This window comes from Nyctereutes procyonoides, unplaced genomic scaffold (genome assembly GCF_905146905.1).
Source record: "Nyctereutes procyonoides isolate TBG_1078 unplaced genomic scaffold, NYPRO_anot_genome, whole genome shotgun sequence".
In the NCBI taxonomy this organism is placed as follows: Eukaryota; Metazoa; Chordata; class Mammalia; order Carnivora; family Canidae; genus Nyctereutes; species Nyctereutes procyonoides.
The window spans coordinates 27513756-27527410 of record NW_026575046.1 but is presented as its reverse complement, the minus strand read 5'-3'; the positions used below and the strand labels follow the sequence as shown (position 1 = coordinate 27527410).

At 40.9% G+C, this 13655-nt stretch overlaps 1 protein-coding gene across 1 annotated transcript; it reads left to right on the top strand.

Annotated features, from left to right (window-relative positions):
* The first annotated feature begins 2755 nt into the window (after window positions 1-2755).
* ESM1 (endothelial cell specific molecule 1) lies at window positions 2756-13042 on the top strand. Its single transcript, XM_055325409.1, has 4 exons — window positions 2756-2839; window positions 3468-4218; window positions 7777-7929; window positions 11525-13042. The coding sequence occupies exons 2-4, from the start codon at window positions 3915-3917 to the stop codon at window positions 11620-11622; spliced, it is 555 nt and encodes a 184-aa protein (XP_055181384.1). The 5' UTR covers window positions 2756-2839; window positions 3468-3914; the 3' UTR covers window positions 11623-13042.
* Window positions 13043-13655: the final 613 nt, after the last annotated feature.

Genomic DNA, 13655 nt, shown 5'->3' with positions numbered 1-13655 from the left:
GAAAGGCACAGTAAATATGAGACAATTTGACTTGACCATGATGGTTTGGAATCCTTACAGAGCCTTTCCCACTTTGCCAATCCAGAAGTAAATGCTGGGTATTTGGTTACAAGCAATCAGAATGGGCAAAATTAAACACAAATTGCCAGAGCACATTACCTAGGCTTATTTTCCTTCTTGACATAATACCAAGTTTGAGGGAAAAAGTTCATTTTAAGTGAACAAGGTGTACGGGGTTGAATAGTCTATTCAGTTCTATTGTTTCTTCGGTTCCTGTTGCAGAAGGCCACATGAGTTGGACTCCAAGATGATATGGTTTGACCCGTTACAACTTGAACTTATGTTTTCCGAGTTGTGAAAACCTTATGTGATTCCCTTTGGCCTTTCTCACTCTTTGGCCTGACACCTGATGCACAGGTAGAGCAAGATTAGAGATTTGCCAGCTGCAGCACAAAGCAAGCAAACCAAGGTGGGCCTCATGCCCTCATCAACAGCTTTACCTTAATTTGTTTTGCTGCAGATTCAAGTTGCAGATTTTTTGTTTACTTATGTTCCAGTTTCCTAACCCTTTGTGGCCATTGCTAATTTCCCTCCAAAGAATGGTTGAGCTGGGTTCCTGGTTGGGAAAGAAGGCAATACAGCTAGATATAAATCCCATAGGGATCATGCTGGGACAAACAGTTTTTGTCGGGTCTTGGAAGGAATGGAACGTTCCCCAAGAATGAGTTGTTAGGAAGTACATGTTGAGATAGTTCCACCACTTATGAACTCTGCAGAGAGCACATCTCCTCCACTCTTCTGGGCACGTGTTTATGCCTACTATTATTGTGGATCTGATACCCTCAGCTTCCATTTTCTCTCTGTTTACTTGTCTTCTACCAAAGTATTATCCGTTTTTGGAAATGCAGAAGATGGTTGTCCATGAGCTCCTCTTCTTCTTCCTCCACTACTTGTGATGTTGACATCTGCAAGGCCTTTATTGTTTCTTCCTTAAATTCCTATAAAAGATGAGAATGTTCTTATGCTTTGTTTTTCTTTATTCACTGCCAACTCTATGATGACAATATTTTTAAAATGAAGAATAGCCATCATTTAGTGAATGCATACTATATTAGACACTGTCCATCCCTTTTTATCAATCTTCACAATGGCCCTATAAAAAGGGTGTTTGTCTAACCATACACAACGACAAAAATGGAGGTTTAGAAATGTTAAACTAAGTTTCTGAGTCTCTTAGATAGTAAGTGGCAGAGATTCAAATCCAGCACTGTCAGAATCCGAAATTTATAGCAAGACTAAAATAATGCACAGACTGGATTCTGCATATGAGAAATAAGGGTGCATGTAACATTTTATAATTTGAATGAAATAATGGCCAACATTTAAAAATTAGAGTATTACACTTAAAAGTCCAGATTTTACCTTCTCTTAAAAAAAAAACAGAAGATTCGACCCAGTGGGCTCATATTCCTGCATGACAGCAGCCAGCCACTTCTAAGGAGTAGCCTCTTCCCTTCGTGGAGGCATGTGCTCTAAGGCGAACAACTCTGCTCATTCCCATTTATATCTGATGTATCTTATCACTTTACCTACTTGGGCCACTGGATTGGTACCTGTATATGTTTGATCCTTACTCCAGTCTCTAGAAGCAATCTGTTTCAGGGTTTGTGTCCTTGCTTCGCTATCTGCTAATTTTGTTTCCTTGGACAAGTTACTTAACCCTTCAAGACCTCTGATTTCTCACCTCTAAAGTGGGGATAAGAATAGTACCTACCTTTTGAAGTTGTTTTAAAAATTAAATATAGTAACACATATAAAGTGCTCTGCACACAATAAAATTTCTATAATAGATATTATTTCTATAATAGATATTATAATTAGCCATTATTCCAGTTAGCCACTCCTTTCTCAGAATGTGGTGTGCAGTAACCTTTTCCAGCCTAAATTGTAAAGAAAGTAGGCCATCAGAACCATTAGCCAGGGAAGCACCACTGTGTTATAATAAGCAATGGAACATGTGGCTTTGACTTTAGACTTACTTGGTTCAAGTTTCAGCCCTGACCTTATGGGGACCCGAGTTCATTCTGACTCAGTTTCCTCATTCATAGGATGAGCAGGATGATAGTCCCTACTTCATGAGGTTGTGGTAAGGAGCAAGTGAATCAGTACATGTAAAATGCTTGCAAACGGTGATTGGCACATACTGTGCACCCAGAGGATGTTACCCACTATTGAACACAATAAAATGAGTGTGCATTTGCTAAGTGTGTGTTTGCTTCTGGGAAGGTGCAGATAGACTATTTCAAATTGGATTGCATGGAAAATTTTGGAAAGTGGAAGATTCGTGCCTTGATTTCCACCCCCTCAATTCCCTGCATTCCAGATTCTGTTCCTTCCATTTTCTACAATTGCACTTTTGAAGGCTGATCATCAAGTCCTACCCAATGGCCTCAGCCTCATCTTCTGGTGGGGGTAAGAATTTCAGAGATCAACCAGCCTAACACTGTCAACTCTCAAAAGCGGACGGTGAGGCTGAAAGAAGTCCTATGACTTGCCCGTAGCTCATTTGTGACAGACCAAGAGTCAGCCATCAGCTTCATTGGTTGAGTAGTTGCTAGATCACAGTGGGTTTATGTCAATTTTGACAAGCTGGAGGTGCATCACGCAGCTGATGTAAGAGCTCTGCTCTCTCCTCTTTCACCTTGCTCTTTCTGCCCCCCTCCATCCTTGCTTCATGAGGCGCTGTTCCAGCTGATATTGCAAGAGGACTGCTCTGTCTTTCCCAGTGGGACCTAGGCCCTGTGACCCTCCATAGCTTGAAGACCCTGTTTCCTGATGGGTAATGTTTTCCCTTCCCAGTGACTTGCCTCTCTGGGCCACGTTCCGATTTCCCTGCTGGCTCACTTGTTTCCTTGGGCTGGCTGCCTTGTTTGGCGGTTTCTAGTGAGGGCTCTGATAGATGCCAGGAGCGAGGGGAAGAGCTCCGAAGGGGCTCAGTCATTGGACAGGCACACTCGGTGATGGATGAGCCCTCTCCCCAGGGAGTTTTGGGTCAGAAGAAGTCTGATAAGTTTTTCCAGAACCCAGTAACGCAGAAACGGTGCCAGCAGCATCTTACCTCTTCCGTGGGTTTTGTTATTGAGTTTAAAGAAAATTCTCAGGGGCCGTTCCACATCTTATTAGAAATACAGCTCCATCCACGATAAACTTAGCTGTATGTGCTATGAATTGTTTTAGAGATAACGTTTGAGGGGAGGGGTGGGAGGAAGGAAGAGAGGGGTCTTTAAAAAAAATCTCTTTCAAAATATTTTCCTTCTTCTAAGTATTGAAAATATAACCCTTTCTTCTTCCAAATGATCTCATAGCTATTTATTGAGGGGGAAATACCAAATGTTTATTTATTTTGTTTAAAGGAGCTTCTTTCGGCCTGATGATTCACGTCGATATCATTTTCCTCCCCACTCCAGAGGCTCCGAGACAAAGCCACAGCCCAAGTGATATGCCGGTGTCAGAACAATTCCTGTCCTGAAGGACGGTATGCAACCTTCTTTATTCCCCCTTCGCAGACGTCCTTGAGCCCTTGAGACGGATGTGAGCGAGTTTTTCAGTGCTCATGCAAAACAACCATCTAAACATAACAGATGACATCAGCTTGGGCTTTTCAATTCCTGGATGGCAGCGGCGTGTTAATCCAGCCTTCATCCTGGATTTCATAAACTAAAACAAGAGCGCCTGGCAAGAGGACAGCATTGCTGCTGGGTTGAGGAAATTGATGACGGGGAAACATGCGGGCAACCCAGTGTATAAAACTCATAAACGTGTAGGCAGAGGCTCAGCTACCACTTTGGACAGCTGCTTCCCGCCTGCAAGGACCACGCCGCCCGCGGGAAGCCGAGCCAGAGCCCGGGGGAGACATGAAGAGCCTCTTGCTGCTGCTGGCCACGCTCCTGGTCCCTGCGCACCTGGCGGCGGCCTGGAGCGCCAGGTATGCGGTGGACTGTCCCGAGCGCTGCGACAGCGCCGGGTGCAAGAGCAGCCTGCGCTGCAGGAGGACAGTGCTGGACGACTGCGGCTGCTGCCGCGTGTGCGCCGCGGGCCCCGGCGAGACCTGCTACCGCACCGTGTCGGCCATGGACGGCGTCAAGTGCGGCCCGGGGCTCAGGTGTCAGTTCTACAGTGAGGAGGATGACTTTGGTGACGAGTTCGGAATCTGCAAAGGTAAAGGGTGACCCCTTGCCTCTACCCCGGCCCCGGGAATGGGGGGGCGGGGGGGCACCCCTGAGGGCTGTCAGCCAGCGTGGGAGGTGCGGAGGCTTCGCTGGCAAGGACAAGAGGGAAGATGCAGGTGGCTTTAGGGACAAGGCCCAGCACAGGCCGTGTCACCGGGAGAGAAAGGAGGAGCACTCTGCAAGCAGCACTGAACCCCTGGTGCAGGAAAGCATAGAAAGCAGGAGGGCGTTTCCCTCCAAGAGGGTCGGAGATTCTAAGAAAAGCATCGCAGGGGATCCCCGGGTGGCTCAGCGGTTTAGCGCCTGCCTTCGGCCCAGGGCGCCATCCTGGAGTCCTGAGATCGAGTCCCGCGGCGGGCTCCCTGCATGGAGCCTGCTCCTCCCTCTGCCTGTGTCTCTGCCTCTCTCTCTCTCTATGGCTATCATGAATAAATAAATAAACTATTTTTTTAAAAAAAGCATTGCAATGAAAAATTATGTTACCTCCCTTTCTGGAAAACTTTAGGAACTTGACAAGTAATTGGTTTGCATGGTTTAGGTGCTCTCTCTCCTGCAACGCAGTGATTACAGAGGTCTGCACTAGATAACCTCTAGCGGCCTCTAGCCAGAGGCTTAGTGATTCTTTGATCCTGAAAGGGTCCCCGCGTTGGAGGGCATCTCTCAAAATCAACTATTTCTGATGAACACTAATGCGCTTTGTGCAGTAGGATGGGCTTAAGCCATCTAACAGAATGATTCACCTTCTTGAAAGAAGGTACCCCGAAGTATAACACAAACCCCATGCCACTTTATAAAGGTGTTCGGTCATCTAGAAGACTAGCAGATGGTTTAAGACACGTAAAAATAACAGCAAAGAAAGATTAAAAAATTGGAAGTCTGTGAAGAATGAGAGTTTCTAGACTTGAAGAAAAACGTCATTAGGCTGAAATCATAGCTAAACCATGTATAGTTAAAACATTTGTAGAATTTATTTCAAACTTAGTGACTGTAGTTTAAAAGGTTTAGAATCCAAAGGATGGTGATTTTGAGATATTCTCTATGGGGATACTTCCTGGTGTCATCATTAAAAGCCATTATCAAGATGAAACACTTAGGCTATTTGGCCCCATTCATCAGTTTCTTAATACAAAGAAGTTTTTAAGATGGGACTGGGAAATTTATTTCTTGTATTTTCTTTCTTATTTCATTCTTAGATTTTCTGTATTTAATTTGTATTGTATGCTTTTATGAGTGATGATCATCCACCATGGAGCCAGTCTCATGAATTCACCTACCTTTTAGACAAATATTTTATAAGCTAATTTACCTTTTAATCCACAACATATGCTAATGATTAGGAAATACATGCTGGGACTACTAGGAGAATCTTATTTTTTGCTCAGTTTATTTTTGTTTGTAACCAACGAAAGGCAGAATAGTGAGGAAACTTTTTATTTTGGGTGAACACTCACAAACATTTAAGCTGGATAGGAGCTGTATTTTCTGCAAAATCACAGGATTTCACATAAGGAAATTAGAGAGGAAGTGGTTAATAGAACCATACTTATGATATAGCAAGGATATGCAGTGCATCACTTTTTCTCTTGGCATAAGAATCGCCTCTATAAGTGTGATTGTAAAAAAAATAAAAAATAAATAAATGTGATTGTAAATGCACTGTCACATATGGGTAAAGAAATGTTGCAAGGCATCTGGGATCTTTTGCAGTCTAACGTTCTACTGAATGACTGAGGTAGCTGTTAATGGGATAGATTTTTTAAAATGTATTTAAGATTGTTCTTTTTGGCATGATTCACATTGCAAACGAGTCTCGTTTCAAACATTTTTCTCTCTGCTGGAAATAGTGACCTTGTGTGAACCTCAGTAACTCCACACAGAGACATAGAATTTTGCTGTAGGCAAACTCCCTCCTCCTGCTTTTTCACTGAACACGCATAGGAAAACTGTATACTTTAGCGGCACATCCAGATGTTTTCTAAATATTCAGACATTTGGCATTATGCTGCCAAGCTAACAATCAGCCAGCCAACACATATTTACTGGACACCTGCTATCTGGCCAGCACTATTCAATACGCAGGGGGGCGGGGGGGGGGGGCTGTGCAACAGAAGTATAACTAGAATTTGGCTAAAGTTTTAGTCTTTGATATCACTAGAGACACAGTCAAACCCCAATCCTGTGTGCTTTTCTGCAAGGGGCTTTTTAAGATTTTTTAAAAAGAACTGTTCTTCCCGGCAGAGAGGCCAGTGTTTAAACCCAGGCTCCTCGGCAATCTGAAGAATGCCAGGAAGCATCATCCTAAATCTCCTCCAAAAATAAATTTCATTAATGTCTACATTGATCATTCCATGGAATATTAGATTACTAAAGGCTCAGCTGCTTCACCACTTGTTTCTTCCTCTAGGTATGATTGTACACTTATGAGAATATTCTCATGCCAAGAGAATAAATGTTCTACATCCATTCCACTTGATTGTTAAAAGCTGGGTGGTCAAAAAAAAAAAAAAAGACTGGGTCACCTATTGAGATGCTGTTTATGTCATAAAGACCCTGCAGGGCAGCCCCGGTGGTGCAGCGGTTTAGCACCGCCTGCAGCCTGGGGTGTGATCCTGGAGGCCTGGGATCCAGTCCCACATTGGGCTCCCTGCATGGAGTCTGCTTCTCCCTCTGCCTGTGTCTCTTTCTCTCTCTCTCTCTCTCTCTCTCTCTGAATAAATAAAATCTTAATAAAATAAAATAAAATAAAATAAAATAAAATAAAGAATCTGCATTTGTAATAAATGGGTTTGTCCACTTGAACATACTGAAGCTCAGATTTGGGGGAGGTATACAGGTAAATTCTGTGTTCTTGTTCTTCTTAGAATGTTGCATATTAGATTTGCAGAAGGTTTTACTAATAAATCCTCTTAAAATCCAGGGGAGTTAGGTAAATTGTGCGGCCATTTCAACAGAGAAGGTAGTTGATAAGAGCTGGAGCAGAGTGAGGACTGGTCACTTCCAGGAGAGCTGGCATGACAGCCCGCCCAGCCCCTTGCCTGTATATCTAAAATGTTCACATCGTTTCTGAAGGCAGTGGATCCAAAGATCACATCACATTCTTTAAACTCTTGGAGGAGCTGATGCATGTATGTGTCTGTTCCACTGCCCACCTCACCGGGCTGTCATAGGAACAGTGTTAAGGAAATTACGAGAACCTCTGTGTTGGTAAGCAGAAAGTGAACAGAAGTAAGGCTGGTTCAAGGATATTGGTTATGTGTAGCTGTCTTCCACTAAGCTTCACAGCAGGACACGACAGTGGAGGTGTCCATTATCTAGTCTCAGTGTGTGATTTCACATTTGTGGCTGGAAATTCCAACTTTCAAAGCTCAGGGTTTTTTTGTTTTGGTTTGGTTTTGTCTTTTTGCTCATTTGTTTAAGAATTGGATTTTATCTGACAGGATTCGTGAGATTTGTGGAGATCTGGAGGCTGTGTGCACAGGGTCTGTGTGGCAGGGGGCTGGGGCCCAGGGAGCAGCTCCCCCTCTAAACCCCCCCTCTTTGTCCTCAGACTGCCCTTACGGCACCTTCGGGATGGACTGCAAGGAGACCTGTAACTGTCAATCGGGCATATGTGACAGAGTGACCGGCAAGTGTCTGAAATTTCCCTTCTTCCAGTATTCAGTAGCCAAGGCTTCCAACAGGAGATTTGTTTCTCACACAGGTAAGAATTGATTTCGGGGGGTGCCTGGGTGGCTGAGTCAGTTAAGCATCTGCCTGTGGCTCAGATCATGACTGAGCTCCCATCAGACTCCCTGCTCTGCGGGGAGCCTGCTTCTCCCTCTCCCTCTCCCTCGAACCCTCCCCCGTTCATGCTTGCACTCTGTCTTTCTCAAATAAATAAAACCTTTTAGCAAAAAAAAAAAAAATTGATTTCTGTATAAACACTGGAAAAATAATCTCATTTTCAGTTTGAGTAATTTAAGAAACACAGATGAGAAGAAAGCACTCGTTTGATTTTGTTCTTTATTTATTTCAGGAGAAAGGGGTGGTGGTTGAGTTTGGTTCTGTTACTATTTTGTTTTATCTTTAAGATTTCATTAATGATTTGGGGGATTATACATTTTTCCATAAAGTTTATCCAGTTATATGGAGAATAAATATGATTGATTACCAAAAAATATAATAAAACAACCAATATATACAAAGTCCTTCAAATTCTTCAGTGATCTGTTTTATATACATTCTAGACAAAGCTACTTCTTTCTCAGCTTCATACAGAAAAAACACACTCAGGAATTTATCATATGAGGGTTAAGAGCCAAGATAGAAAATATAGAACATTTTCTCTTCTTTTTTTTCAAACAAAATGGAAGTATTTAAATGGAATATTTCCAAGCATGTATTTTTATGGGTTTTGGAGAGGATAAGAGACAGTATCTGTGATTAAATTTGGGAATTATCTCTAAGCCTTTGAATGAAGTTGTAGTAATAGTCACATGATGCTTGTTCATGCATGTGTATTTCTTTTTTTTTTTTTTTTGCATGTGTATTTCTTACTCAGGTTGTTAAAATGTGAGAAATACGGCATATAAGATGGTGCTGTGGACATATTTGGTTATCTTGTAGATATAACCAGTACAGCAAAGCTTCACTAAATTGAAAGTAACTCATTTAAAACAAAATGTAGCCATAGTAACTGCTAGCATCAACAAACTATGCAATCCACCCCCCACCCCACCCCCGCCCAGGTATAAATAGTTGACAATCCAAGTTTTTATTTAGTTTTTGTTTCTGGTTCTTTGCACTTCAAGTTAACTAAGATTTGAAATATTTGGCAAATGTATTTATTACCCAGCTTTACCTCCTTCTTACACATGGTTATAATTAAGTACATTAAAAGAAAGAGGAAATACTATACTTTTAAGTGAATTATTATATTGAAATGTGTCTATGCCCTTAAACATTAATTTAAAATAAACTCCCCCCTTTAAAACTATTAGGTATATATCTTTCTGAATATTTGATCTGGAAAATGAGATCATCATTAATACTTTAAATACTTATGACTTGTCCTACAGTCCTTGAAAAGCAAAATAGAGGGGGCACCTGGGTGGCTAAGTCAGTCAAGCGTCTGCCTTCAGCTCAGGTCACGATCTCAGGGTCCTGGGATCCAGCCTCATGTCAGGCTCCCTGCTCAACGAGGAATCTGCTTCTCCCTCTTCCTCTATAAGATCTCTCTCTCTCTCTTTCTCTCTCTCTCTCTCTCTCTCTCGTGCATGCTCTCTCTTAAATAAATATATAAATAAATAAATCTTTAAAAGAAAGGAAAGCAAAATGGAAAAAGATTTTTAAGTCCTAAAAAATATTTTGTATTGAGGTGCAATTTACATACAAAAATTGACCATTTTGAAGTGAATTCAGTGACAGTACATTAACAATGCTGCATAGCTGCCACTTTGGTCCAGTTCTAAAACATTCTCATGAGCTCAAAATAAAACCCCAATTAAGCAATTGCCCCCATTCCTCATATCTCTCTCCTCCCAACTCCTGGTAACCATCAATCTACTTTCCGAGACCTGCACATTTTTTGAATGATTTGATTACTTCAGTACAGGTTTGAAACCTATTGTCTTAGTACAGCTAGCTGTCTCAAACACTTGCATCTTCCTATGTCTTATTTTGTTTTCTTAAAACTACGGGCTACAAAGTACTTTTTTTTTTTTTCTACAAAGCACTTTGAAGAACAACGTTTGCATTCCTCTCCATTCATTTATGGTTGCATCTAAACCTTTCCCACTGAGAGAGAATTGAATCTTTTGTGAATTTTTTTGGTGTTTGGGATGAACGTTTGATGGCTGTGAGAACTCCTTTGGAATAATCCTCAAGAAGGGAACCCCCATCCCTTCGACTGCACACCCAGCCCCCACACCCTCTTTTCTACTAAACTTGATTGCAGTCCCCTTCTCTTGAGCCTGCCACCCTGTGTTATTGCATGCGGATTTTGCAGATATCTTGACTACTGTATAGATGCCATGGACACAGTTATTTCGCTGGGTGGAAGTTACATTAGGGGTTACACAAAAGATATTTCTATACCCAAATTAGGTATCAAGATTCTTGGTAGAAATTTATGGGGAAAGCATTTTCTGACCTAAGATATTAGCTTCATTAGCTAAAGGAGCAGCTAAAGAGAATTACTAGTGCAGTCTTGGTAAACCTTAGTCAGGTTCAGGCTGGAGAGCAGACTGTCCTAAAGACCTCATGGAGAGGTTGCCCAGGAGCTCCTCTGCTCAGTGGTCCATTGCCTCCTTTGGACTGGCCAGGGTGCATGTGGCACCACTTAGAGGAGAGGCCTTGGAGGCTCAGTCCTTCCATGGGTCTCACATCTCCTCTGAAGATCTGTTTACAAATCCTTTGTAAGTGGTTCCAAGGTTTGTCCACACAGGAACCTCTGGAGGTGCCTTCCATACCCTGATTGCAAGAGCTTATCTTCTCTAGCTTTCTACCTACTGGCTACTGCCTTCTTGGCAAGTGGGCTTCCTGCCTTCCTATTTCCACTTGTTATTGTTGTTATTGCTGTGAGATTTCCAATTTTCTAAGACTGGGAATTTACAAGTGACTTTTTTTTAGGGGAGTGGGGGTTACTATCAAGTATCTGGAATATTTGATTTCTTTGCACACTTTCATTTGCCGGGTTGCACTAATCATACAGCATTCCATTTTAGGAAGTGCGCTTTGGAAGTAAACATACCTCGCTACTATTAGAAGCAGACAAATCTCACTTTGGAAACTTCTAAATATTACAAACTTTTATGTAGAACGAGAGCTATCCATATAAAAGTGCTGTCCTTTGATCTGCTATCTGCCTTCTGAAGCCACACAATAAGCTAATCCCTCTTCCATAACAGACTGTATGAAATTCTTACTTAGAGAGATACTCTTACATTTGCTAATTACATAAGTGTTTATTAGGTGCCTGCTATGTTCCAGGCACTGTAGTAGCCGCGAACAAAATAAAGCCCCTGTCTTCTTGGAGCTGATATTCTAGTGGTGGTATGAGACATTACATGAAAAAAAAAAGACAAATGCATGTATAAGCTAATGGCTGGTGATGATAGATATATGAAAATAAATCATTCAGGGGGTGCTGATTAGACGGGAGGTGCCAACTGACAGAATAGGTGAATGCAGTGAGCACAGACTCTTTGAGCCTATTAAAGATTTTATTGTAAATCCCTTGTAATACAAAAATAAAACTGTTCTTCATCTTAAAGTTATAAGCATCTGGACATGATGTGCATTCCTTCTAATTTCAGAGCATGACATGGCATCTGGAGATGGCAATGCTGTGAGAGAAGAACTCGTAAAAGAAAATGCCCGTTCTCCTGTAATGAAATGGTTAAATCCTCGCTGATCCTGGGGGGTGGATTTCTGAGAGAAGACTCTTATTTTAATGATCATTCAACACACAGCCAACATTTTAGGAACTGTCTAGATTATAGCATATGGACATGTGATATTGGAAGGCCAAGTGTGTGGGTCCAGGAAAAAAAAAAAAGTAGGCTACTAACAATCCATAAAATGCATATGACTGAACACTTTTAGATACTTGTTAAATATTTGAATGCATATAGGTTTGTTAAATATGTGTTTATAGTAATACTGAAGAACTGAAAATGCAATTTAAATCATCTTAACATGGATGCAGATCAACCAAAGAGAGAGCTAGCCAAAACTGAAGACCAGAGTGGGTTCACGCGTCCGTGACTCAGATGTACATTGATGTTGGGATACAGGATGGAGGGAGAGTGAGGAGTGAGAGAAGGTGGGGGCAGGGTGGGGGAGTATGATACTTAGGTCTTCCTTGTGGTAGCATCAATAGAATTTAGTTGTGCTTTTTATTTACTTTGGGAAAAGGCAAAACAAAACAACCCCTGAAGGAAGTGGGATGTTTGAAGCTTGTGGGAGGTTGAGTAGCAGCCTTGAACTGAGGCAGGTTTCAAAGAGCTGCTACTGGTCATGCCTAGGTTACCATACCTGAAGGATGATTCTGGAGCAGAGGGCAAACGTACACGCCCATAAATGGTTTTAAAGAATGCCACTTCAGACTGAGAGAGCTAGGAATTATTTTGCCCCCTTGGAAGACTTGTGAAGGTAAATATTTATATAATTTTGTAACAATTTAGTACGAATCATCCTCCATACCCATACTTATTACTTTCTTGAGAAGATGAGCGAAATACTGTTTGTTTAAAATTGGTAGAATAAAGGTGTAACTCTTCAAGGTTTCCAAACACCCAAGGTATGGTAGATTTGTTATTAATAATTATAGTAATATTACTAGTAACAAGCATAAGAAAAATCTAGAAAAAATAGTCATTATGGTTTTATAAAATGTCAGAAAATGAGCAACAGAAGGAATTTATTTAATAGTAAGTGCAGTGACTTAGATGAGTTTCAGATTTAAAGGAGAAAACACGTTTTTAGGAGGTTTGGAAGAGAGTCAATTTTCAGTAGGAAACATCAACTTTAAAATATTGTTCATTTTCTTATTTTTCTTTCCTTTAAGGTTGGTTGATAAGTGGAATTATGAGTACACTTGGGAGGATCTTAGCACAAACAGGACTGTTGTATTAGATTTTGTTAGGAAATATTTGCAGAAGTATTTTATTTGGAGTGAAGATTATTTAAGAATTATTTCACTATTTACCTATATTTTATTCTCAAAGTTTGCCAACAGACTTATGAATGTGTGTGGGGGGGAGGGTCTTTGAATGTAAGCTGAATAAGCTGTTAGGATTTGTTTTAAAAGGCAAAGTTTATGATTGTTCAATAAAAAAATAAGACAGCTGTTTTGAGTCCATTCATGACTTTGTTAAATCATTGTTATTTAAAAGATTCATCCAATGAACAGGAACTCTCATATGCATATTGAAGTTAAGCTTCTCAGTCGAATTTGCTGCCACAGATAAGCATTTTCTGTCAAACATGAAGCTAGGATATTTATTTCTTTGCCCCACATTTTTGGTCTTCTCATGCCTTACAGCTTGCTGAAAAGTAGGTCCCTATATATCAACCCATTCTATAGAGGCAAAGACAAAAGAATCCTTCTGTTAGTGTTTGAAGATGCTTACACCTTAGAGGAAATAGGCAAAGATAAAAGTTTCAGTGCCTATAAAAGAATAGAGTAGCATTCCGTTCAGCTTTGCAGTTTGGAGTGTTGTGTCCAAAAAGAGGGTAGGTTCACTCAGCCTTATGATGGGCAAATTAGGAAAACATTTAAGTGATTTGACACATGCTAAAAAAAATGGTATTAGCAAAAACATCAATTTGCCTGAGTTAATCTTTTTCCTTTTTTTAAAGTGGGAGAAACTGGATGTGAATGAGATAAAAAAGTTATACTAATGTAAGATACTCACATTATTATTATTATTAAATAAAAACAAT

What these genes read in the sequence shown, in the direction of transcription:
- ESM1 (XM_055325409.1), top strand. Translation starts at nt 3,915, where the DNA reads ATGAAGAGCCTCTTGCTGCTGCTGGCCACGCTCCTGGTCCCTGCGCAC. An exon ending in CGAGTTCGGAATCTGCAAAG is followed by an intron (nt 4,219 to 7,776) that starts GTAAAGGGTGAC and finishes CTTTGTCCTCAG; the next exon opens with ACTGCCCTTACGGCACCTTC. An exon ending in GAGATTTGTTTCTCACACAG is followed by an intron (nt 7,930 to 11,524) that starts GTAAGAATTGAT and finishes TTCTAATTTCAG; the next exon opens with AGCATGACATGGCATCTGGA.